The following is a 25,981-nucleotide window of genomic DNA, read 5'->3' as shown; positions in this document are numbered from 1 at the left end:
CCCGCATAATAATGTAGATCTTCTCTGTGTTGATTTTCATATTTCTGGAATGGGTCACATCAACTTGGCACAAAGCTTTCTTCTCTAATGAAAATAGAACTATGGAGCAGCACACTTTTATCACCTTGTAGATTTCCTTTCTACCTGGGAATTGGTTCTATATTTAGGGACCCACATGATTATAAAAGCTACGCGACCAAACGAAATCGGCATCCATTTTTAGTTAGTTCCCTCTCGAACTTATTGCACTATTGTCCTATTTCTAGAATATTACTTGAGCTGGTGCCTGGCATATAGAGCAGTACCACATCAGTTACAATGAAGCTCAGCTCTACTTCAGCTCTACTTTGAAGCACCATCACAGAACATGGTGGATGATGGCCCTGTGATAGAAGTAGAAGGGACCAAACGGTGTGTTGGTTTTGTGGTTAACTAAAAGAGAACTTCCATAACCTTCCAAATATCACATACAAATGAGATGGAGAGTTGAACTATTTGGTAGTAGGGGTCAGAGCTGGGCTGTGCATCATTCTATTTATCGATATGATAATTCAGTCAACATATCATAACATGTATTTTTGTCCATATCACCCTGCTGTTTTAGGGGTGAGTGAATATGCAGTACAGGTTAAGGGTTGTGGAGTGTCAGATCCAGCTAAATTATTTAATTTATCCTGGTAAATAATTAAGACCGTGCCATTGCCAACATCATTTCAGGTACTAACAAGGACAGCTCATATAGAAATGTTTTCATTTTATTAGAACAAAAATCACATTCATCTTGTGCTCTGAAAACTGTACATTTACAACAAGAGAAACTCAAAAAAGTTGTATTCTAACAAAAAAACTAAGGGGAAGTGTAGATACAAATGGGTATTTGATACAAGTAACTCGGGGGGGGTATGTATTGGGTGCTTTGGCTAGGAAGGAAGAAATAGGAGACAGGAAAGATTTTGGGCACATACTGTAGGGTAATATGACAAGATGATCCAAAACACTATTACAGAAGACATGAGGTTCAGTTATTCCACACTGTGAGGTATGGAATCAAAACAGTTATCCTGAAGAAGAGTTTTTTTAGATATATTCTTATAGGCTATTATTAATTCTATATAACATCTGTTTTTTAGAATTACAATAATCTACCAATCATAGACCTCCAAATAATTTGTAGTCTTACACTTCCACTCGGAACACAACCAAACCTCTTTTGAATGAATGAGTTTCATTACTAATACAGATTTGTTATACAATAAAGTATCTATATGCTCTGTAAATGGGAGGAACACGTTATAAAAGAGTATTGAAACATCTTAAGAAAAATCGGCCTTAAAATCCTGATATCAGTCCTGCTTGAGCATCAAGCGCCCATCATTTTGCACAAGTTTCATACTGATGGTTTTAAAACACATATGTTGTGTTGAAAGTCTTTTAGTAGCTGGCACTGCGGAAGTGAAGTCATGTCGTTTTGGCAAGTGCCCGACGGCTTCTAGTCCTGGGCTTCTGTCTGCAAGGCTGCGTGCGTAGCAGGATGGAAACGAGATCTCATGGTCTGGGGCTCTTGTTTATTATGAACCCGGAGGAGCCTGCATTCTGCCGCCAGCTGAGGAAGAGTGGTGGGAATCGAGGGGTCTTTGTCCACCACTTCCTGATGATGCCGCCCAGCAGTTCCCAGAATGCAACTGCTATTCCTGTAAAAAAAAGCTGGTTGTTCTTCCAGGCAGAATGCTGGCAGAACCAGGGTTGTGCTCCCACCACCACGCTGGCTGTCCCAATGCTTTGCAGTCCTTTTTTTGGGTTTCCAATTCAAATCAAATATTTGAGCCTAATGATATATACAGTGCAAAAAACTGTAAATTCACCAGTAGTAAGATATAAACTCAAATCGATGCTAAAACAATCAAACATAATACAGATAATAATAAGAATGAGAATCATAATAATATAACAACATGATAATGATAATAATAAGAATAAGAACGCTAATCATAATACTATAACATGATAATGATAACAATAATAGTAATAAGAAGAATGAGAATCATAATACTATAACAACATGATAATGATAATAAGAATATTTCTCAGCTCTGTAAGCATGATCAAGCATTGATTGATAAACCACCGCGTTGAGTCAGACCCCAAGTCAGACCGCTCCTCTTGCCTTGTCCTAGCTAACTTGGAAGATGCCTTGGCCACAAACACAAGCGTACAAATGTTACGTTTGGTTGGAGCTCCCAGGTAAAGTGAGACCCGGCGTTTTAAAACGAGTCAAAGGGGCACGTTGACTGCATTTGAACCATGTCGACCACACCTCTCCTGAGCCCAGGCGGTAAGAAACCTCTCAGTGGTCGGGCTGCGAACAGAACCAGAACCAGTCCTTGGAACCATGGAACCGTCTGTCACTACCTGACACTAGCCGCAGGTCAGAATCACAGTGCTTCTCTAGTGTTGCTCATTATCAAGTCCCTGCTGGAAAACAAATCCCAACAGCACAACACAATAGCCTCCCTCCTTCCATCTCTCCATCTTTCTCTTGCCAAGGGTCTGAAGACATGGATTCTGGGTTCAGCACTCTCTCAGCTCTCTCTACCCCCTCCTCTCTTCACCTGTTCATTATTGGCTTCCTCTAACTCTATCCACGTGGATCCATGGCTCTTCTTCTCCCCCAACCAATAGAATAGGTGACTGAGGTGGAACTATAAGGAACAATCTCAGGCTTCTCCTCTCAGACCTCCGTCTGCAGGTCGATGATGTCCTGGCTGACCATTGGGATGGTGGCTCCAGCCTTCTCCCACTCCACCTGCTGCATATGCAGGGGCGACGCGGCCAGGGGCTCCAGGTCCTTCCGCACCCAGGCGGGGGGCGAGTGCTGGGTCCTCTGGACACCTTCCCAGGGTCTCTCCACCTGTGGCAGTTGCTTGTCCTGAAGAGGTGAACAAAAAAAGGCCATGAGTATTGGTATCATCAATGGGCCCACATTGGATTTGGGGATAGTCCAATGAAATAAAGCTGGACCTAATATTGTAATGAAAATTGTGAATTTGGTTGATAGGCAGATCAACGGTCAGTCATTGTAGTCTTTCCTTGTTTAATCCAAACAACTGTCAATCGGCTTGCCATTAACTACCTTTAATTAAGGTAACTTAAAAATTGACTAATATGATCGCGTAATGTGGATAAACTGTTCCTCTCATACTGGGCAGCTAGTGAAGCCTTGCAATGCTGAGTATGCCCTATTTACAATGCCAGAAAAGGCATATTCAGTCAGTTAGACCAGTATGGGTAATAGGACTCACGCTGTGGTTTGTTTTGTCACTTCCTCCAGAGGACACACTCCATCTCACAGACTGTTAAGGAAAAATAAAAATAATAAAAAAACATCATTATTTAAACATTCTTAAAAGACTGCTAAATGCAATTTCAATAACCTGCCGAGGTCAATATGGTTGGCTGAGGTCAGGTTTTCTTCCAGAACAATACTCTTATGTAAATAAAGACTCAGCATGTCTGCACGACAAAGATGATTGAAGATGTTGCATTGCTTGGAATGGTCTCTCACGTTCTCTATTAATGTTGTCTAGCCTAGCAACTGCCCATTTATTTTCTGCGGCATTTAAACAAAAAATTCAATTAACTGTATGTGAATCTGTGTGTACACTGTAAAATAGATGCCTATAGGATTATTTACCTTGCTGTCTGAAGCAGGGGACTCTCTGTCTTGTTTCTCAGCGTGATGTAATTTCCTGTTGAGGTCCTGGAACATGTTTTGGTGACGTTTCCTTGTGTGCATTATCTTCTACAGGACACATGGGAATAAGAATAGTAAGTCAGAAAATGGCACAAAATGACCCCATTTTAGACAAATTTAATTTCCTACTGATGAATTCTATCCATATTATTGGCTAATATACAAATATACACTTGAGATTGCTTACATTCAGCTCTTTGACGTTATTCCATGTTTATTACAAGTTTACAGTATTTGTTCTATAACAACGTTGTCTTGGTTACATAATGATACATACCTCGAAATCTAATTCAGCGTAACGGGACTTCTGTCTCTCCAGGGAGCTCATGGACAGTGTGGAGATGGTCTCGCTCTTGGACATCATGGAGTTCATTGAGTCGAAGGTGTCTCCCAGGCTGCTGTGGGTGATGTGAGACTCGCTGGACATGTTGTGGATGTTCTGGACAGGAGAGTCCCTCTCCGAGTAGGACACGCTGACCCGGTCGGACGGTAGCGTCTTGAGTCCGAAGGCAGCCTGGGGCTCAGCGAAGGGCCCACTGAGATGAACCAGCCTGGTCTGTGGAAGCTGCTCCACGCTGATGTTGTACTTGGACGGGTCCTCTTTGGCCTTGCGAAGGGTGGAGGTGGTGTTGGGCAGGAGCACGTAGCCGCTACCGTCGGGGCAGCTCCCCTCCGCCTGGCCACGCGCCAGGTTGGCGTCCAGCTGCTGGAAGAGCTCGCCTTCGCACACGTAGACGGGTTTCCCGCAGGAGGACGGGTCCATGCCACCATGCAGCCGGGTCTTCTCCCTCTTCAGGGTGAGGGTGTGGCTGGAGTACTCGGGCACGGCCTGCATGTGGGCCTTGGTGGTGTGGGAGGGCAGGGTGTGGAAGTTGGAGCTCATGGGGAGGGGTAGCTGAGGTGGGAGGGGCATCTTCTCCTCACAGGAGGAGTTCATGCCACCTGGAATGGAGAGGAGGGTCGGGGCAAATAGGTAAGAGAGTGCACTGACAGTAAAATGATGCTGGGCATGTCTGTTGATTCACATTGATTGAAAGGATGGTCAAACGTAAATAATAGATTTAGAAGTAATCAAAGTGCTGAAATGTTTTCCTTAAGTAGCAACCTGCCTCTGAAATATCTTCATTCTAAATGGACAAAACAAATGACCTCCACAAATGAAAGGGCATTTAAGTAAGTGAATGGAAAAATGGTTAGGAGAGTAATGAAAGGAAAGAGGCTCACCAGGTCTGTTGGAGTCAGCATCCTTTTCGAAATCAGACTGTAAAACAAAATACAAAGAGATGGTTTCATTAGTACTGATCGAAAGTGTATTTACTTTTACATTGAAAACACAAGTTTCAGTCATTCATAACTATGTTATTCCGACATTATAAGCATAAACAAAGACACTCACCATGAGCTGGGTGTGGTGGCTATTTTGGAGGGAACTGCCAGAATCTCCATTGCCATCGTCCTTACGGTCAACAACTCTGCATTTCACTGCATCTTGAACCTATGAAAATAGTGGCGAAATGACCAAACAGTCAGCTACATTCGGAAACACCCTTCAATACAAACCAAAACGTAGGAAAATAACTTCCGAGGTGAAAACGTTGCGCTTGCCTCTCTACGCAGGATGCAGTGCACCATGACGATTATGAACCCTTCCAGGGAGTCAAAGACCGCGAAGAGGATCTGGAAGAGAGCGGAGCGGCGGTCGGTCATGGCCAGGACAGCGGACATCCAGGTGAGGGCCAGCAGGGGCAGAATCACACAGGAGCTCCACAGTGACGCTCCCGCTCGCTCCTTCAGTTTGACATCGGTGATGCCGTCCTTGGACACCAGTTTGTTGAAGACCAGGATGCCAATTACCATGTTCACCTGTTCAAAAGAAGTTAAAGACACAATGAGTGAGACAATTGTAGGGAGCAATGAGCTATGGCTAACAATATGGCTAGCAATGGTTAGAAATTGGTTTAAATACCATACGTCATAAGAGAATGCATGGTAAAACATTCATTAATAAGTATTTTTTATGTATTTCGAAATCATTTTAGATATACAGGGATATATACCAGAACAACAGCAGCAGCGGGCCCAACAAACGAGTAGAGGAGTCCACCCTCCAGAGAGAGCCAGCAGCTACAGGGAACAGACAGAACAAGAGCAATCATTACATGAGCTGGAGAAAGGGAGTTCACAAGAGAGAGAGTGGAGGGAAGAAGGAGAGAGAGAGGTGGGGAGGAAGAAACAGATTTAGGTTCAACTTACTAGTTGACGGTGCCATATCCCTTAGCCTTGGTAAATCCAACAGACACAGCCACCACCAGAGCAGGGAGTCCTATAAGAGAGGAAGGAACAGAGTTAGGATTGAACAAGAAATAAATGGCAGAAATACAGGAAAACGTACAGCTAGAATGTCCAAAGATGGTTGGAAGAGGAAAGACAGACACATAGACACAGTAACAGAGTCATAAACAAATGATGACTTTATTTACACTTTGAATGGGGATGCCCATTCTAGCAATTATATTTCTATGGACAGAAATACAGACAGAGTGACAGACAGACAGAAAACCATTTATTAGGGCACGTACCCCAGCCCAAGCAGAGGAAACGCTTGCGGATGATGCGGTTGCGCAGACGGCCCGTGACAGCCATGTAGGACTGCCACGCTTCCGTCAGCACCCAGCAGAAAGATGAGAGGAAGAAGAAGTGAAGAAGGGCGGCCACCACTCCACACACCACCTAAAGGAAGGAGGGAAAGAGAGAAAGAGAGTGAGAGAAAAACGGTGTCAGCAGTGCGGTTCATCTCCAAGGTCTCAAAGCCATAGAGAAGGTCTCAAAGCCATAGAGAAGGTCAAAGCCATAGAGAAGGTTTCAAAGCCATAGAGAAGGTCAAAGCCATAGAGAAGGTCTCAAAGCCATAGAGAAGGTCAAAGCCATAGAGAAGGTCAAATCCACAGAGAAAGTCAAAGCCATATAGAGAAGGTCAAAGCCATAGAGAAGAAGGACAAAGAAGAGGGGATTGGTTAGAATTGTGCCATACCTTGTTGCGAGCTTGGGTTTGTCCAACCAGAATGAGGGCATTGGAGCAGATAATGGAGAGGCAGAAGTTGATGAGGATCACGGAGCGCTCCGAGCGGATATACCTGGAGGACGAAATGGAGAGAGTGAGGACGGTGGGGAAGACAAAGCGTGTTGCACACACAAAGACGTGAAATGTGTAATAGTGGTTTTGCTTCCAGACGGCACCTACTTCCAGACGGAGACATAGATGATGATGAGGAGCAGTAGGGTGAGAGAGGAGACCCCACAGCCCACGATGAGCGTCACAGAGGGAAGAAGATTCTTATCCATGTTCTGTAGAGAGGAGACAAGACAACACAATACATTCCCTTACTACGCTGCACACCAGCAAACACACACACACATGAAAAAAGGCAGGCAGTGAGTCTACTCTCTGCTGCGCTATCTGCAACAGCAGACGGCTCCCTGTGGGCAGACAGCTGAATGGCACAATTAGGCCATGGCTAAGGCAAGGTGACCCCAAGGTGAACGTGTCAGAAAGATGGAGTGGCGAGCCAAAGACTCGGCCCGAGGTCACTGCGTTTTCCCATTGAGCTTTTGAACCAGCAAATGAGGCATGGAGGATACAGAACATATATCTCCCGCTACTAAGCAGAGGGAGAGAGAGAAAGAGGGAGAAATATCCCGGGCCTTCCTTACAAGCTGATATCTGCATGGATTTATATGCCGCGGTGCCTTTCTATGAGGGGATATTTACTGTGTGTGTGCCCAGTGTCTTGTTACCCCTCCCTGTAGGAGTGGACAGGTTATCACCTCCCACGCCTCTGACAGCAGCTTAGTGCCCTACTAGTGCCCGCCTGTGTCTCAGACCTGGCACACTGAACCCTTAGCGGCGGGCACACGGCAGAGGTCTCGCACCCTGTTAGCCCTGATGCTGGCTCACCTGTGGGGCTACGAGGGCGCCAATACTGATGAGAGGGACCCATTGCCCCCCCACCCACTCCCACCAGCTAATTGGCTGGGGCTTCGTCCCCGTGCTTTGAATAGACTTTGGAGGGGTTGAGTTAATTTAACACCATAGATTAATCTGCATCACTGTGGTGCAAATGAGATGCGGACAAACCATGTTCAGGCGCCCAATGTGGAAGCCTTCACAGGCGAAGAATCTAATGAGGCATTTTGATCGGGGTTAGGAATTGTGGCACTTATAAAGAGGTGGGAAAGGCTAAGGGGCGAGTTAATTGCAGAGGAAGGGGAAAAAAAAGCAAAACCAATGCTTCAAATGTGATAAACCTGAGGTGCGAGGAAAGTGAAATTGGCTACGCCCTCCAGTGGATTTCTATGATAAACCCATCAAGTGTTGTGTCTGTAGTAGCATAGGAAATACCACAAGAGCCACATCGCTTTGGCATTGCAGATAATGCAGTTAATGCCCGGGAGGCTAAAATGGGGATGAATGCGGTGCCTTGGAGGGCCGTCTATATCGCTATCTGCTCTCTGCGTGGACATAACTCATATCACAGCACAGCTGGCAAACCCGGGCCTACGGCAGCCAAATGCTAAATTAGCACAGCACATTTGTTTAGAAATCTATCCAACTACATCAGAGGCTCTCAAACCAGATGGCAGATAGCGGAGGGGTGAGCTGAACTGCCATTTGCTAATGCCAGGGAGAAAAAGAACTGTGGCAGAAGTATGCTAGCTTCACTGCCTCCCTCCCTATATGTCTGTCTATCTGGGTTGATGCTGCCTTTCACCATGGGCTACTGAGTGAAACTGTAATCCAGCGAGTTTGATCTAAATGTGAGCCATGTCTTGCTTTTGCCCTTGAAGGAATCCCAAAGTTCCCATTTTCTCCTAAACCTAAAATCAGGACAGGAGAAAAAAAAAGAGTCCTTTATGGTGCCTATTAAGTGTGCATTTTCATTTGTGATAAGGGTTGATTACCCAGTGCGCACCGCTCTAATTGGGGTCCACTGGACAAGGTTCTCTCCACTGACTAACTAGGTGGGCCACTCCTGCCTCTTTGACCATGTGTCCAAGACACGTTCTCGTTGGTGCAGGGTCCAGGGAGCAGACCTTATCAAATGAGAGCTGAAACACTGCAGTGTCTGGCTGTTCTCTCCTCTCCCATACAGCTGGCAGCCGGAGGGACAGTATTGAAAATGTCTACAGCACACATCAAAGGATGGTGGGGCGGGTGGAACCGTCAATGCACAACCAGACATCCGCTTCTCATTGGCCAGAGTCTTTGGCATTTTTCAGAGAGACTTGATATGCGACCCGTAGGGGTGGGGTGGAAGGGAGGAGGATGGGGGGGTGTAGTAGAGGATTCAGAGGTATTGGCAGGCAAAATGATTGGCGCAGCTGGCCGTCGACTATGGGGGGCAGGTAGGGGTGGCTGGTTTTGTTGTCTTCTCACAAACACAGGGGGCGCTGTAGCTACCTTTCTCTTTTCCAGACAGGCAACAGAGACCAAACAAATCGATGACAACAGGTCTAGAGACAAACAAAGCCCAGATTGCATCTCTTATGTTCAGATTGGCAGCATCTTTTGCTGGATGCAATAGCATCATGCAGTCCAAGCATACTGACTGAGTGACTGTGCATGTGTATAGGCTTTGACATGCTGTATACCTGCTGTATATCTATTCTGCTGAGCCCACTACAGGTTAGTATCTGATGTTTGCAGTGGAATGGAAGGTAAATCCTATGTGCAATTAAGCCGATCTGAGACAAAAACCTGCATTCCTCTGAATTGTAATAGCCTGTCCTATCTGTTGATTGTCAGTGTGGTTTTGGTCATGGTGGTTTCCCCCCCCCCCCCTCAATATCTCAGTTAGCAAAAATCACACAGACCAAGCTTGCTGCTGCAGAAGTCGTTACCAGGGCAACTAGACAGTGAACTGCTATGGAGGCACAATCTAAACTGGGGTAAATTACACTTTGCCTTTGCGCAATAGAGCTCTTTGAGTATTGATAGAATGAATACACTAATCAAAGTATATGTTCCACCAAGTCAATGCATGCTGTGAAAACTATGCAATTGCAATCCCCTATGAATTTGAATACCCAAAATGCATGAATGAATAATCTTGATCAAATGGAAAAATACATTTAAAGCACAAATGTAGACACATTTCTGATATGTAGAACAGATTCTGATATGATTTTTCAAGTGAGGCTTGTCACTCCATTTGTAGGTCACAACGAAACCATTTATAGCTTTGTGTTTTTAAACATGAATGTATCCATTTCATTCAATTGATAAGAATGACACAGAACTGTCTCCGATTATTAATGCGCACACGGGAATGTTATTTGCACATATTTGAATAAGACAGTGAGTCTAATTGAAAACCATCATTAAAATGTAACGATTAGGGCTATTATTAGCCTTAACATTAATCGATCGTTATTTTGATAGAAATGGCATTTCGTATCGAATATCGACATGTTACTTGCACAGTTATGTGTCTGACCATTCAAATCACCAGTCTATCAAACCTGTCTATGGTCAATGGCACCTGCACAGAGACAAAGAGGGGGAGGCTGGCAGCGCGAAACCGAGCCATTCGAAAAACAACGCCTACTGTTTACATTGAATTCTTCCATCACACACACATAACGAAGGTTAACATTGAAGGAACACAAGGTAAATAAGCGCAACACTTACCATATCAGGGTTCAGCCGCGCTAAAATGGCGAAGGTGGAGAGTCTGTCACAGACGCATTTGGTTCTGAAAGAATCAACGGCGACCGCTCTGCAGCTACGCGCAGACCAAGATCCAAGCAGCGAAGAACTGCACAGGGCGAGAGTGAAAGGGAACAGCGGGTTATGAGAGAGGAAACATAATCTGAGAAATGTCTCAAATCAACCTCTCCATTCCCCCAAAAAAGCATTGTAGCCTAGTCTATAATAAGACTACGTAAAATATGCCCGGCATATTTGTAATAGCAAATCACAGGTCTTTCAGTTTTGCATGGTAATTTGAAATGCAGAGGAATTCATATATCTGATATGTGATTGATAAGATACGTGGTATGTGTGTGAGTTTTTATGCAAATCTAAATTCTTATTACACAGAAATGATATAGGAATTAACCTGTTGCTTTCACAAGAAAAACAGTTTTGTTATAATAACTATGAGTGTAATTGTAGTTCTAACACCTGAAATGGCAGCCTTGCTATGGGATGAACACACTATTGCTGCTAATACTATACCAAAAACACAAACAAGAATCTGTCTAATTTATATTCTTGACCATCTTTCCCAAGAGGCATTAGAAATGAGATGGTGGACACTGGATATCCCCAACAAGCCTACAGTCAATACACTGAAAGTGTAAATGAGAATACAATTTTTCTTGCACACTTTCTCAAAAGTATGAGTAAAATAAGAAACATGATGGAGTTCACTGGTGCCCTTCTGCTAAACCATGCATGGCCTTATGGTGTGGGCATGGGAATCGCTTCACGCATGACCTCTAAGACTGCCACAGGGTCTTCTCTAAACCTTTTGAACATCTACTGTGTATAATTTGAACTCTCAGTTATTAAGATGGCCACTATGGATTTTCCATCCCAGAATATCCAGTTTTAGGTATGGAGACAAAGGGCAACGTCTTGTCATCAATGACCATTAAAAGACATTGTAATCAACAATCTTAAGACGGCAACAATCTCTTTTCCACATCATGAACGAGTGGTTATGGGGATAAAGTTAGCTGGCTGCACTGTGCAGCAGCAGATGCTGCCACCTCGCAGCGTTTCACATGATGTGAGTGTCAGGGGGGAGAGAGAAGGGAGCGAGGCATTGAACCGTGGCCTCAGGCACAAACTGGTGAGCCTGCCTGAGCAAAAGGCTGTGATTACCACCACCACCAGCCAGCCCCCCCCAGACATTAGTCCACACACTGTCGAGCATCGAAGGGAGAGAAGGGAATTGCAGGAGTCACTGCAGTCAACAGCAAAGTCAACTTGGAGAGGAGGCTTTGCTCTGCTGCCAGTACAGTTTAATGCCTGCTTGCCTGCTCGATTTCGCAGATCACTCAGATGGGTCAGAAGTTGTGAGGTGAAGTGGAGGGTAGACTAGGCATTGTTCCTTGGTATGGTTTGTGTAACTGCAATATCTGACTGTGTAGCTTTGAAAAGGGATCAGACAGAGTATGTTAGCTTGGAATTAGTCTAATATCTAATACTAATAGCATGTCACTGAGAGATGGACACTGACTCTAGAATAGCCTAGTTTAGCACTTGGCCTCAATCTGTGTGTCTGTAGCATAGCATAGACAGTTGGGCGTGAATGAACATGTAGAGTAATGGCATTTCCCCAGTGAGCCTGCCTCAAAACCAAACAAGTGCTCCTCCACAAAGTAAACTTTGACCCAAACTCTGATCCAGGGCTTCTCCCTCTCTACCATTTCCCCCTATCCTTCCTCCATCTAGGCATTATAATCACATCCGCTGTCTAAAATGAAACTAATTTGGCTGGAGGCACGTATCCCCTCCCTTGTCCCACCCTCCTCCCTTCTGAAAGTGTATGAGTGAATGACATTTTCTCCTCTACCTCTTTTTTTCTTCTCTTGGGCTGCTTCTCTCAGGTGGGGAAGGGAAGGGATGCAGATGTGGACGGGGCCTCAGCTGAATGCATTGCAGTGCTTATCTGAGCTCCACAAGTGTACAAATCTAAATGCAAATGGCCCACCTGTGCTTCAGGAGGGCACAGTACGGCTGCCTCCAAAATGACAACCTATTCCCTATGGGGCTCTGGTCAAAAGTAGTGTGCGATATAGGGGATAGGGTGCCTAGTTAGTGGGGTATGAATGGATCCAGATGACTTGTTGATCAGTGAAAGGTGTCACAGGGGGCTCTGAGGATAAGAGCGGCTGTTACCCTTAAAGCCCAGAGAGATTGGTCATGTCAACATAATCTATTGATGCTCTGTCCCTGCTTGTCCAGATGATTGACATTACAAGAGTTGCAACAATACTGCATCACAGTGACTTATATAGCTAAAGGGTGAATGCTCATATCAAGTGATAGAAGCAGTAGTGAATGGCCTTTGAGCTTTCTGGAACAATCAACTATCACCAAATGGGTTGACAGAATTATGAAAAGATGGATATTTATGAATGTGAATGGACAAACGGGATGTAAACAACATTAGTCACCACTTACGTTTCACTCTCATCCCAGGAGATGCACGTTTCATTGATGGTGTCCTGGGAAAAAAATATATAGAAAAGGCGGGGTAAGGATCTAAGGAAAAGGAAATGCGTGGGATGCACAATTGGACAATCTGTTATCACATGCGTGAGATGTGACAGCATGGCGCTAACCACCATCCAACGTTTCTTTCCCCCCAACCTCACCCACGGCACTAAAAACGTCCACTCCTCTATTACCGCAATGACGCAAGGTTTATTCATGCGACTTAACGTACTGCTGCTTGTTTCAAATCAAATAAAAACAACGACCAATACACTTAGGGGACTTGTAGTTCTAAAGGGCCATTAGGTGGGTATCCAATGGGAACTTACATTATGGAGGTGGGGGAACTCGATTTCCACTGGGGTGGAGAGCAGACCTGGGGTGGGCTTGACCACAACTGTAACTACCTTCGAGTTGAGTACGCTGCTGTTACTGAGGAGAGAAGAGACAGAACATTTGGTCAAACTAAAGCACAGTACTGGTAATGTGCTGTCGGAGCATTTCCAGTGTTTGATGGGGATAAATTGGCAATCAACGGCGAATACTTCAGGGGAATGCTAAAATGGTTTGAATGGGGTTTGTACAGTGAGTAACCATATGCCTGTAAATCAGTGTATCAAGAGGGCACTGTAAAAGTGTGCTAGAATAGAGTAGGAGTCATTCAGTAGGAAGGTCTTACCTTTGGAAGGATAGGATGGAGCTGAGGTTTCTGTACAGAATGATCCCGGTCACAAATGCAGTGGTGCCCTCTGTCACAGACACAAATACACAATTCATTATTGTTATTACTCACTAGGAGAGAAGAAAACAGTGGGTGTCAACAAGAGCAGGCGAGAGCTTCGAGGTGTTTTGAGACTCCGCCGAACGGTTTTGTTTCACCGTCCTGCTATCGGTTTCTTCACACAAATACGTACACGCATGTGTATCTGTAGACTATCTGTACCATGCATGCATCAGTGGTTGTGAATGTGCACTATTTAAATACAGTATGTATGCCATTCTCACCGGACTGGTCGATGGACAGAGCGTCGCGGGAGACGGTGATCTTCTCCTCTGAGGTCCTGACCCAGTCCATCATGCCTCTCCATCCTTTCACTGGGAAGGTGAAGTCGGTGGTCATGGCTGTGGGGCGCTTATGGATGCTCAACACTGGAGAGGAGAAAAAGAGATGGAAGGTGTTGTGTCAAAGAGTGTCCCTGGAATACATGGTGTGTATAGGATACTGCGACTCCCTTAGGGTCTGGTAAGTGAAGAGCCGAGGACAGCTATGGTTTCATGCGTCATACATCATTTCTTTTAACTGTCTGGAGGAGTTGCTGCTGAATCCTGTGTGAACTGGGATTGTGAATGTCAGCTTTGCTATAGTCAAGGCGGCATGGCAAGAAATAAGTGTGAGTTCTACAGTTTGGACAGTATGTGCCTTCTCTGAGAGCTTATGTAAAACCCAACCGGATTCTAGCTTCCTCCCACGTAATTGGTAACATGCAGGATGGGGTTTATCTTTGTATCTTTGCATCTAGCTCATCGACTCGGTGTTGGTACTTCCTGTTTACTAGCCATGTTATTTTCTGCTCCCTATATGTAGCCATGTCATTTTTACTCATTCTTTTTATTAGTTATTCACTGTATATTTATTCCTCGTGTCACTATTTCATTTTTTGTTTAAAAAAAAATCTTTAACCCTGCTTTGTTGGAAAAGGACCCCTAAGTAAACATTTCACTATTAGCCAACACCTGTTGTCTAAGCATGTGACACATAAAATTGTATTTGATTAGATTTGTGACATATTTCAGCTGCTATAGGACAAAACTATCTTGAAGATGGATTGCTACTAACGGGCCTGCCAAAATGTCACAGTGATAACGGATACATTTTTTCTTGTTAATCTAGAACCTCTCTTCGGTGACATGATTAAGATTGATGCACTCTGTGGCCGGATAAAGGTAAAGACAAATCACCGTGGGATGTCAGAGCAGAGAGCTCCTGCCAGGAAAAATGAGGGGCTCACCTAAATTCTCAGTGACTTCATAAATGTCCTGGAAGTCCTTCATCTGCATACCGATCATGTCCACAAAGTCCTCGACGAGCTGCAAGAACTCCTTGACGTTAGCGCCCATCTAGAGGAGAGTTAAGTGGAGGGAGGGAGAGAGCGAGAAGGAAGAAAAGAGGAGGGGAGACCATACGTTTATATAAAGGAAAATCAGAAACATCCAGGGGTTGTTTGAAGTTGGTTGAATGAACGTCATTTACAATGAATTTACAACCAGAACTTGTTGTTGTCCGGTTGAAATTGTGTGACTATTACAATGCCAGTTTTGCCGGCTGGGAGACTATTTGTTTTTCATAGCATCGCTTATCTATGCTGAGCATAAAGAGGAACAATGAACATATAGGCCTTATACCGCACTGTATATGTAATGCCTTTCATACTGTATCTTAGTCTTTCACAATACCAATGTTCCTGAGCAGTGAAAAGCACTATCATCGACTGTGGAGCCTCCTAACTTCCGGAGGGACATATATGGGCATCAGGCAGCAGGCTGTTGATTCGCTCTCCTCTTTTTCTCCCTGTTCTCTGTGGACGGGAGCGAGGGCTCTTGCGCCTCTCTGACGCAGAACTGTAGCGATGTGGGCGAAAGGTGTGTGTATATCTGTGTAATACATATTGTACAGTGTCTGTGTATGTGTCCCTTCTTTACAACGACCATTGGTCTGTGGGTTGGTATGGAGACACACAGATTGGAGAGTGGGCGTTGTGATTCTCCCTGTCTGCCTTGCTCTTTCTCTCTGCCCCGAACTGACACACGGCTAATTCGTAATCAGTTCATCTTCAATTTGACGAGCAAATTGTTATTCCCTGAATGTGGAGCCTTTTGATTAGTGACTGGAGTTTTCCATACTAATATATGTATTACTTTTATCTAACCAAGTAGGCTATTGAGAACACAATATCTATTACAATAATACCCGGACTAATCCTATCCATGAGGCCGGAGGTCAAAGTTCACTTGAACAGGGGTTTAAAGTAACACAATCAACATATAGCAACATGTCATGACAAATGAGAAAAAAAACCCCGCCAAGAGTCTTCCTTAAAATTCTCACGAGGCTCATCTGATTCAGAGCATAACATGTTAAAAATGCTCCTAACACTATCTTCAGTATGGGGTGGTGTGAGGGAAGTCAAGGGGTGAGGATGTTCTGTTCCTTTTAATCAATACTCTCACATTTTTGCCCATTCTTTCTCTGTGTGTCCTGTTTTTTTTTACTATGGAGCCTATTATTTCCGTGGTAGTGAACTGAATGTTTTTTTTTTTTGGGGGGGGGGGTGATAATGAGGTACCACCATTTACCACTTTTCCCCCCATTTGCTCTCACAGACCGAACTTTCTCCCCCACTCCATCTCTCACACAAACCTGACAAAGGATGAAAAACTTTCTCCACCACTCTTTTTCTCAGTGACACAGTCATCCACTCGCACCTATTCACATGTTGCATTGCCTAAATACACTGCTCTCAGAACTTGTCACTCACCAGCTGTGCCTCCTCCCATTTGTCATGATGTTCCTCCTTCAGTAAGTTGCTGATTGTCTGGGCATAGTTCTGTAGAAGAGGAGATATGAGCGATAGGTGTTAGACTTGATGAAGCCCAAATCATACTTTGCCGGAGGAGTGTCAGAACATAACACCATGGCAAAAGGAATAGCTTATAATGTGTGAGTGACAATACACATTGCAATTTTATTTGCAATGCTTAATTCAAAAGCAACACCGTATTTCAGACTGACCTCCACATCGGCATTGCTCAGGCTGTATCCAGCTCCTTTGTAGATCTCAGTGGTGTTCCTGAGTACATCCATGATGGACAGTAGGTCTCCGCTGTACTTGGTCCCCTCATCAGAGGTGGCCCTCAGTCGGGAGATCACCTCAGAAATCCCATCAGCCATCAAGCCCTTCTTAGCCTTATCAACACCATCCTGGGCCTATAGGACAGGAGGGTAAGTAGAGAGGTCACACTCTAGTTCAGGAGCATTCAACTCCGACCCTACATATTTAATTGCAAGCACCTGGTGTCCCAGGTCTGTTTCAGTCCCTGATTAGAGGGGAACAATGAAAAAACGCAGTGGAACTTGCTTCGAGTTCGGCCGGGAAATCATAGGTTGTGGAGATGTGTTTTCAACCATCTTCATATTAGGTATCTATCATTGTAGTGAGCCCCATCTCTAATGGTTTGTAGCTATGACTTTAAGGGCAGCATCTTCAGAGTTTAAAGGTTTGACTACTAATTGTGTGAGACAACAATAGACGATCATAACTAGCACGGTTGTTGGAAGATACATCTCCAGACACTCCTTTCTGGTCTAGCCAACTTACCAATGTGGAAATGTCCTGGTAGTTCTTGGAGATGCACTTGATGTAGGTCGGATTCTCCCAATAAGCAAGGCCTACAGCGCCAAGGGTGCATCGGCGCAAGGTCAAGCCTGTGTGTACGACAGAGTACCGGAGGTCAGCATGATCATACGCAGGGATGATTACATTACTTAAACATGTGAAGTACATGCATATCTTTTAAGAATAATGGGCTACATGTGTTAATGTACTGACCTGTGGAATCTGTAGGGCAGGTCACGGCCGCCATATCTCCTGCTGGGGTTCTCTTCCACACAACATCACCGTCGGTCTCCTCCTGACAGATCTCATGGGGTTCTGAAGAGAAGAGAAGGAGACTTGGTTGCATATTTGGTCAAGTTGTATTAGAAAACTGTTGTTTTGTGTTGAACCACTGAATTCGATTTCACCCCACATGTCAGCCATGTTGTTTCGACTCACTGACCTGGGCATCTTTTCTCGTTGCAGCGTCTCAGCTCTCCTCTCTCTCCAGGGCAAGGCTCTCCACCAAAGTAAGGTCCTTCGCACATCCTCTGTCTCTGCTGGCTTCCTCCACCACAGGTCTTGCTGCAGCTTCCCCATGAGCTCCATGATAACCAGCGTCCATCAACTAGAGAGAGACAAACAAATGTTTTTTCCCTGACCTTCGACAGACTGACCAGTAGCCATAGTGGCCTTTTACTGGCCATAGTGGCCCAATACTGGCCTTTTACACATAGACTACGTCTGGAACAGGGTGCTTGACAAGTTATTATGACAAAAGAGGTCTCCATTACAAACTTGGTGGTGCTAGCTGTCTACCTGGGCAATCTTTCAGGAAGCAGTTGTTGGTCTCACGCCAATCACCACGGCACTCCGAGCCTCCGTAGGACGGTCCGTTGCATTCACGTGTCCTCTGCTTGGTGCCATTCGAGCAAGAGGCGGAGCAGGTGGTCCAACCGGACCATTCGTTCCAGGCACCGTCCACTAGAAGGAACCAGAGAGGGAGGTGGAGAATTAGGACACCGTCAAGCCTCGGGCCAGTAATCATCATGGCACAGAGTTGCTATTAACATTTCAACATGTCCTACTTTGAGACTGAGCAGCAGTGAAAGCTCAACTTCTGCTCTCGTTTGCCCTTCATGCACCACTGTAGGTGTCTCTAACTCTAAATGCCTCCCCAACCAATTGCCCTCCTCAAACGACACACAAAACCCTCCAGTCGTTGGGAGAACATCATCAAGTGTACTGTATTTAAAGGGAGAAAAATGTCTGCTCGCTCATTGGAGGTCAACATGGGCCTACAACTATGTGTCGTATGGGAAGACCAGAGCCCTATAGCTATCCCATGGGCTCTGGTCAAAAGTTGTGCACTATATATAGGGAATAGGGTGCTATTTAAGATGCAGTCAATGTCTCCCAACACGGGATGGCAGGCCTAATTAGGAGCCTCTGGAGGACGTCGGATTCCATCACTCCCCGAGTTTCACCTCATTAAGTCATCCCATCAGCCTATATGGATCAAGCAGGAGCTTTTTTTTTCTCTCACTGCCAAGTCCAGAAATGGGATTTTCCCAAAGTAAGGACAGTCATTTACAGTGGTCATCTCTTGGTGGTGCATATTGCCATCTGCTGTCCACAGTATGAAACTACATGGCCAGGCAGATTGAATGAGTTAACTCCGAAGTATTGAGGAGCGGCAGACAATCAGCTATGTGCTAAGTGAATAACGGAATTGCAAAATATAAAGCCGTTGTTATTTAAATTAAAAAACGTCTAAGTATCAGACTGACTAAACATTCAGGTGAGAGAGAGAAGAGGACTAACCATTCACTGCCACAGTGGGCGGTGTGTATGTATCACCAGAGAGAGAACTGAAGCTCCGACGTGTGTGTGTGTGTGTGTGTGTGTGTGTGTGTGTGTGTGTGTGTGTGTGTGTGTGAGAGTGAGAGTGGTGAGGATGACCATGAGGAGTGTATGACTCACTGCCTGTATAGCCCATGACTAAGCCCTGCAGGTATTTGTTCTGCAGATACAGTACGTCAGATGTGATGCCAAACCAACACTTTACTCCCCACGATAACCACCATCACTAAAGGATTTTAGATGTGAGTTAGAACGGGTAGGAAGTCAGGAAGGAGGAAAGCGAGAAGCCTTGAAAGTGAACGTCTCTTAGTCAGTCAGAGTTCTTCCCACAGGGGTCAGTGACAAAGCCAACCCATTGACAAAGATATGCTCATTAAGAGTTAGGGTAGTGAGTTCAAATCCCGCTAGGTTCACATATACTTAAATGCATGCACTCACTGGTGTAAGTTGCTTTGGATAAAAGAGTCAGCTAAGTGGCATATATCATAATTAAGTAAGTAATAAGGCTAACCTGGGCAGACTGCGATGTTGCAGAACTTGGTCTGTTTGATGGGTCCCTTGCAGGGTTCTCCTCCGTTCTGGGGCTGCTTGCAGGTGCGGGTGCGGTCACGGTAACCACGGCCGCAGGTGGAAGAGCACAGGCTCCATGGGGACCACTCGTCCCAAGCTCCATCAACTGAAAACAAGAGGAAAAATTCAGACCATGTCACCAACGTTTTTTAACGTGATGGTTTTGCCCTCAAAATGAACATGAATTATTCATAGGTAACTGAGTTGTAGGGTCTTTGGGTTATTGACTGTGAGTTCAAGGAGGGGACCATTTCACGAGCTATCCACTAGGTGGAGTTGTGATTTTGACCAGAGTTGCCAACCTGTCTAGAGACACACACACACACTCTAAACACCACCCTAAACACGGCCCCCGGTAAATGAGCCACCACTTACCGGGGCAGACCATGGTGTTGTTGCAGGGCCGGTTCTCGCGGAGGGGGCCGGTGCATTGGGTGCTGTAGGAGGACGTAACACAGAAACGGGAGCGGGCCTGCCAGCCCTCTCCACAGCTCACTGAACACACACTCCAGGGGGACCACTCATCTGCAACCGCAGCAGCGTCCACTACAAAAGGTCAGGGGTCAAAGAGTCAGCGCTGAAGGTCTGGCGGCCGTAACACAACTTATATGGTAGAGCTAAGTTATACATGACATAACTGCAAATGATCTACTGGTCTCTTAAATGTATTATACTATCGTAAACACCTCTCCAACTATCTCGAAAACTCGATTTTGTATCCTTTATCACCAGAATGTGTGTCTCACCTGTTTGAGGGGCCACGACTCCAGTGCTAGGAACATCAGCGTTCTCTCTTTTCAGGCCAACAATGGAAGCTAGGGCTTGGCTACGGGCACGCACTTGACCTTGGGAGGAAACGATGATTAGTGAGCTGAAACTCAAGCCGCTTCCAAACAGATCAACACAAAGACAGACAGTAGGTTAGACATGACAGACTTCCAAGAAAACAACTAGACAGCTAGATTGACAGGTAGACTCACCAATGCAGGGCTGAGGGTTGCAGGCCCGCCCCTCTTCGACCACGCCTTCACACACACTATCCTCTGGATGACAGGCTCGGCTGCGCACCTGGACTCCACCCCCGCACTCCATACTGCACTCAGACCAGCGGCCCCAACCATTCCAGCCCTCTGCAGAAGAGAAAAACATGAGACACATGGCATCACACACAAGTCCAGAGACATCCTTCTTGAAGATGGTATATAGATGTGGATGGAGCTTAACTCTTTCTTAAAAAGCCCTACCGCTCAGAAATGTAGATATAGAAATTGCTACAGTTCAGTAAGACTGTAAATGTTTTTTCAGGTAGTGTTCTCAAGGATTTCGATGTAAAAACTGTAACGGGAAATTACTGAGCCTGTCAGAGAGCTAAGGAGAGATGCACAAGGACAGCTCTTTGTGAGGAAACCACACCAGATAAAAGTTTTTCATTTGAAATGATTGTTTGCTTTCCAGCGCCCTGGAAAGCACGGTGTGCAAGGCTGGCGTGTTGCTATGGTTACTGCAAGTGATTGGCTTCGATTTCCTGTGCCAGCTAACTGTGAGGGCTTTGTGTACACTGTGTGTGTGCCTTTTGCATCCCTCAATCCCCCAGCAAAGAGCCAGCAAACATGTCCGCCATCCATGAAAACAAAATGGCGAGCTAACACTGTGCAGTGGGAGCAATCTGACCACTTAGACCTTAAGGAGGCACAGTCTCTTCCTAACACCCTTCATTTATGCCTTATGTAACTGGGGCAGCAAAGGGCACATCTTCATCAGAACCTCACGTTCTCTATACCTCTAGAATTTAGATCATTAACGGGAGTTTGAGTCAGCATGGGGAGGCTGTGCTTCCAAGGGAACATGATTCCAATCAGCCAGACAGAGATCTAGTCTAGACTCTATTGGATGGGAAAACAAAAACAGACAAGTGGATTCGTGGACATTGAGCATTACACAGTAAGCCAGTTAGGTGGTGGTAACTCTACTCACTTATGATTTCGGTGTCACGTACAATGTCACGTCCATTGTCTCTGGGGGTTGGGATGCACTGTTCCAGGTAGACGCCTCCACGGTAGCAGCCACCGGGCTTCCTGACGGGGGTCTCCCAGCACTGGCAGGGGGTGTTCATGATGCCGCAGGGGTTGGGATGAGTGCTGGTGGACAAACAATTCTCCAGCCACTGGCACAGCTTCTGACAGGCTGGCATACTGGGGTTCCTCTTGCCCACCACCAGGAACTCGGCCTTGAACTCACCGCTGCCCTCTCCCTCCACAATCTCCAGGCCGTGTCTTGGCGCCACCTTGCGGAGCTGCAGGAACTGCTTGCTAGACTCCAGGTAGGTTACAGATGTTGAAGCGTCGCACAATCGGACGACTTCATCAAAGCTCTCCATACCCAGGTAGGTGCGAGAGGTCTCGATGAAGGAGTCGAACTGGAAGGTTTTGACCTGGCGGGGCAGGCAGGAGTCGCTGGGCTTGGTGATCTTCATGTAGACGGTGTAGCGGCGAGGGTCTGGGTTCTGCAGGGTCCAGGAGCACGGCGTGGAGGGCAGGTTGGCGGTCGAAGAGAACAGCCCGAAGAAGCGGCTCTGCTCCAGGGTGGCGCAGGTATCAGAGGCCGGGCCAGACGGGATGCTGGAAGTCAAACCGAGGAAAAGGAGGGCCACAAGGGCCACTAAGGGCCCCGACCGGGGAGGTGGCCACGCCATTCTGTGGTTGCTTCGAGAGGACGTTTCAAGGGGACTCAAATCGATTTCACTCTTTTCTCTCTCCTCTATTTATGTAATTTGTTGCGATGTGACTTCAGTTGCTTGGAACTTGTTGGTTTACTCTCCGAGGAATTGGATGGGGTTCAAAGGCTTCAGTGGGACAGACAGACAGCCATGTGTCAAAGATGTGTCTGTTGGACAAAGGGAAGATGAAAAAAAAGAAACATGACAGGTCACTAAGTGTAACAATTCTCTGATCAGAACCAACCAAGAGGTACATTGGCCCTATGGTGAATTCAAGGAATTCTTCAGAACTAACTTCTAATATACATATGCTCATTGCAACCTGCACAGCTCATCCTTGTTAGTGAGAATTTGGTCTTTATTGAGGTAATTGACATACCTGTATAAACAAAGGTGAAAAATAATTCCCAGTCTCCTGATTACATCTATCTCCACTTGAGTGTTGAGCCTGTGATTAGCAATACTGTGCAGCAGCAGATCTCTCCAGTGAACAAATGCACTGAGGGTCCAGAGTTTAATAACAGTGTGTGGATCTGCAATTGCAGTCCTAGCCTCCGCTCTCTCTCAATTTCCCTCTCTTTCTTTCTTTCTCTCTCGCTCTTTCCTCCCACACACGGGAATGTGCCGCTGAATGCTAACCGAAGTGCGTCAGGCTGACGTCTGGTGCTGGCGCGTTGCCACTGGGAACCGCAGACAACACTACAAGTCAATTACACTCTAGAATGCCCAGGAATCTGAGAAGCAAGAGCAACATGGTAAGGTTAAGTCATTGATCTCACTTACAGCTCCACAAGTTGCATGAACTTTGTTTGACCCTTTGCCTATTGCGTTCCCTCAAAAATGAAGAAGCCTTGGTTATCAGGAGCCCCATTCAGGGCAGACTGAAGGGAGGGTCTATTCGATTGCCAGTTCCCACACTAGACTATGCAGCTGTGGAGTGCACTGGGATGACACTCATGCAACATTGCTTTTCCCACCCAAAATGTGTTTAGACATATACCAACATATACAGCATGTAGTTGCTGCACTACGATGCCCTGTGGAGAGAGGTACAGATGCAAGATCTTAATTTGATCACATTTCAAACTTGTAGTGTATTTGAGGTTTGTTATTCCCATTTGATCATTTCAGACTTTATTTTCTCTTGTAAAAAATGTGTCAACTCCTACAAAAATCTCCATTAATTGTCATCCACATAATAATTAAAATGGCATGTTTCTGCAGGATTATTTTCCTGCAGTAGCAAACTGGTTCAAATTAAGATCCTACATCTGTATCTGTCAAGTCATATATAGGAATAACCCTATCTGGCCCTGGAACAAAGAGCACACAAGATCAGTATCCCTGTACTGGACTCTCCATGTGGCACCTTATACTTGATGAGGTTACACATTGTCTAGGTGTTATGGTGACTTAGGTTTGGGGTCGTTCCCTGGGCCTAAGGGGGAATAAGGAGAGAAGAAGACTGTTGCTCAGCAACAACTTTCTCATGCATGCAGGGCAAGGCTATTCTTCCTGCTTACATGTCTCTATGGCAGCCCAGTCGCCTTCAGCTAGTGACTAATGTCGGAAGAAGCCCTAAAACACTATTAACCCACCCAACTGATGCCGAGTAATTCACAAATAATTAAAACGTTATGAGTAGGTCTGCAAAGGGATTCAAAGCCTTGGCTAAGTTATTGGGTGGGTGGGGTAGCAGGAGGTACAACCAGGTGCAGAATGATATACAAAAAAAATTGAAATACAACTTCAGCAGTGCCTCCTCCTTCCTTCTCTCAGTAGCGATGCACCTGCATCCTTCAAAGCTAGACCATCATTAATTTGCCCATGCTCTGCACCAGCCTCCTTCCTATACTCTCCCTCTGAGGTAGACCTCTGCTTGTGTGGGAGTATGTGTCTCACTCTCTCTTCTCCCTCCGCCACCCAGTAACCAGCCGGAAGCTCCATAAATGGGCTTTAAATGGGGCGAGGACTGAGGAGAGAAAAACATGTATTGCTGTCACATTTACAGCCCCTCTCTCTCACCCTTGCTCCCTCCCTCTCTCTCTCCCTCCCTCCCTCCCCTCTCTCTCTCTCTCTCTCTCTCTCTCTCTCTCTCTCTCTCTCTCTCTCTCTCTCTCTCTCTCTCTTCATCGCTCCATCTCTACCTCTCTCCCTATCTCGCTGTCGTCAACAACATTTCTACAAAAGCAGGCAGCCTACGCGTAATCAGGTGTAGCTATGGAAACAGCTGTTATGATTTTTTTTTGTGCAGATTAGTGTAAAATTCAGAAGAGGGGAAAGAGCTAAATTACCATCAGGTGCTCTCTGTCTGTTTGTGCTGTGATGCACAGCTTTCAAGTGGCATTTTTCACCAGAGAGCTGATGCTGTGCTTTGCATAATACCATGCACCCATCAGCACTAACAGCCCAGTAAACAAACACTCCCGTTTCTCTCCGGAGATGTGGACTTAGGAATGTGTACAACATATCTATGTTGAAGTACAATGATTCAAGACTTCACAGGAGATCTGCAGAGATAGAAGAATCGCTTTAAGCCAGAAGGGCCATGGGTTTGCATGACTAATGAAAATGGAGAGCTGTGAGAAAGTACTGGGTGTGTGTGGGGGAGTTATATTGCTGCCACAGAAACCATTACCCCTTGTACATATGTGGTTGTTTTGAAGGCAATCATAGATCAGTTGACAAGTATTCTGCCAGCAGGATATATATACCTGTGGCTGTCAAGTCCTGACTACTCTAATCAGAGTCAAATCATAGTACATTGCCACACAGCTTGCTCTATTCTACACTGCCTGTAATGTGTATATGAACTGTTTGAACACAGGGACATCTCCTTGGTTCTTCTGAAAATATAACATGCAGGCAATTAAGTCCACAGCTGCCGCAGGTGACCAAACAAATTCCCAGATCTTCTATCACTTTGTATCTTTTTGTGCAGAGGTTGGAGAAGGGAAAGATGGGAATAAGCAAGCTGCAACTGAACCATCTGTGATAGAAGCCCTAGGGGGGAGGGGAGGAGGAGAGGGGGGGGGGGGGTGAACGAGGGAGGAGAGGTCACTTCTACTTTTGTGTCCCCATTTTTCCTTTCTCTGCAAGATTGTTCTCTTTCTGCTGACTTTCACAACAAAAGCAAAAACATGAAAAAATAAATAAACGGGTTCTCGGGGTCATCAAGTCAAATAAATGGCTCAAGCTGTTTCTATTCAATTGCGTGCCATGTGCAAGCCAAGAGAGCTTTTGGCAACCTTAAAATATGCTTTGCTTCCTTCCAAGTTCACACCCTTTGTGTCTCTCTATGAGATCTGACTTGTTAGTTAGCACTGGAACAAAATGGTCCTAATTATTCACATTATAAAGCACTACTGCCTCTAACAGCCCCCCTTTGTTTTGGAGACCTATGGTAAGAGTCAGTTCAGTTGCTGTGGCAACTGTGTGTGTGTGTTTTTTCCCAAATGCACTTTCGGTGAATGTTGTGCAAT

General features: G+C 45.6%; 1 protein-coding gene across 1 annotated transcript; it reads right to left on the bottom strand.

Annotated features, from left to right (window-relative positions):
• Positions 1-899: 899 nt before the first annotated feature.
• On the bottom strand, positions 900-22,654 carry LOC115131770 (adhesion G protein-coupled receptor B1-like). The gene is made up of 29 exons (XM_029663747.2): positions 21,758-22,654; positions 20,764-20,913; positions 20,530-20,628; positions 20,159-20,329; positions 19,725-19,889; positions 18,170-18,334; positions 17,814-17,978; positions 17,585-17,686; positions 17,354-17,460; positions 16,768-16,962; positions 16,514-16,582; positions 14,987-15,095; positions 13,983-14,126; positions 13,657-13,726; positions 13,307-13,409; positions 12,945-12,988; positions 10,440-10,566; positions 6,993-7,096; positions 6,783-6,885; positions 6,331-6,481; positions 6,005-6,074; positions 5,809-5,875; positions 5,357-5,614; positions 5,148-5,246; positions 4,976-5,012; positions 4,029-4,693; positions 3,692-3,799; positions 3,300-3,350; positions 900-2,926 (listed from the first exon to the last, which is right to left on the bottom strand). Exons 1-29 carry the CDS (start codon positions 22,473-22,475, stop codon positions 2,729-2,731), a joined length of 4,614 nt encoding a protein of 1,537 aa, XP_029519607.1. The 5' UTR covers positions 22,476-22,654; the 3' UTR covers positions 900-2,728.
• Positions 22,655-25,981: the final 3,327 nt, after the last annotated feature.

Source organism: Oncorhynchus nerka, linkage group LG7 (assembly GCF_034236695.1).
Source record: "Oncorhynchus nerka isolate Pitt River linkage group LG7, Oner_Uvic_2.0, whole genome shotgun sequence".
Taxonomy (NCBI): Eukaryota; Metazoa; Chordata; class Actinopteri; order Salmoniformes; family Salmonidae; genus Oncorhynchus; species Oncorhynchus nerka.
Note: the sequence above shows the minus strand (reverse complement) of the source record. Positions and strands in the feature narration are given on the sequence as shown.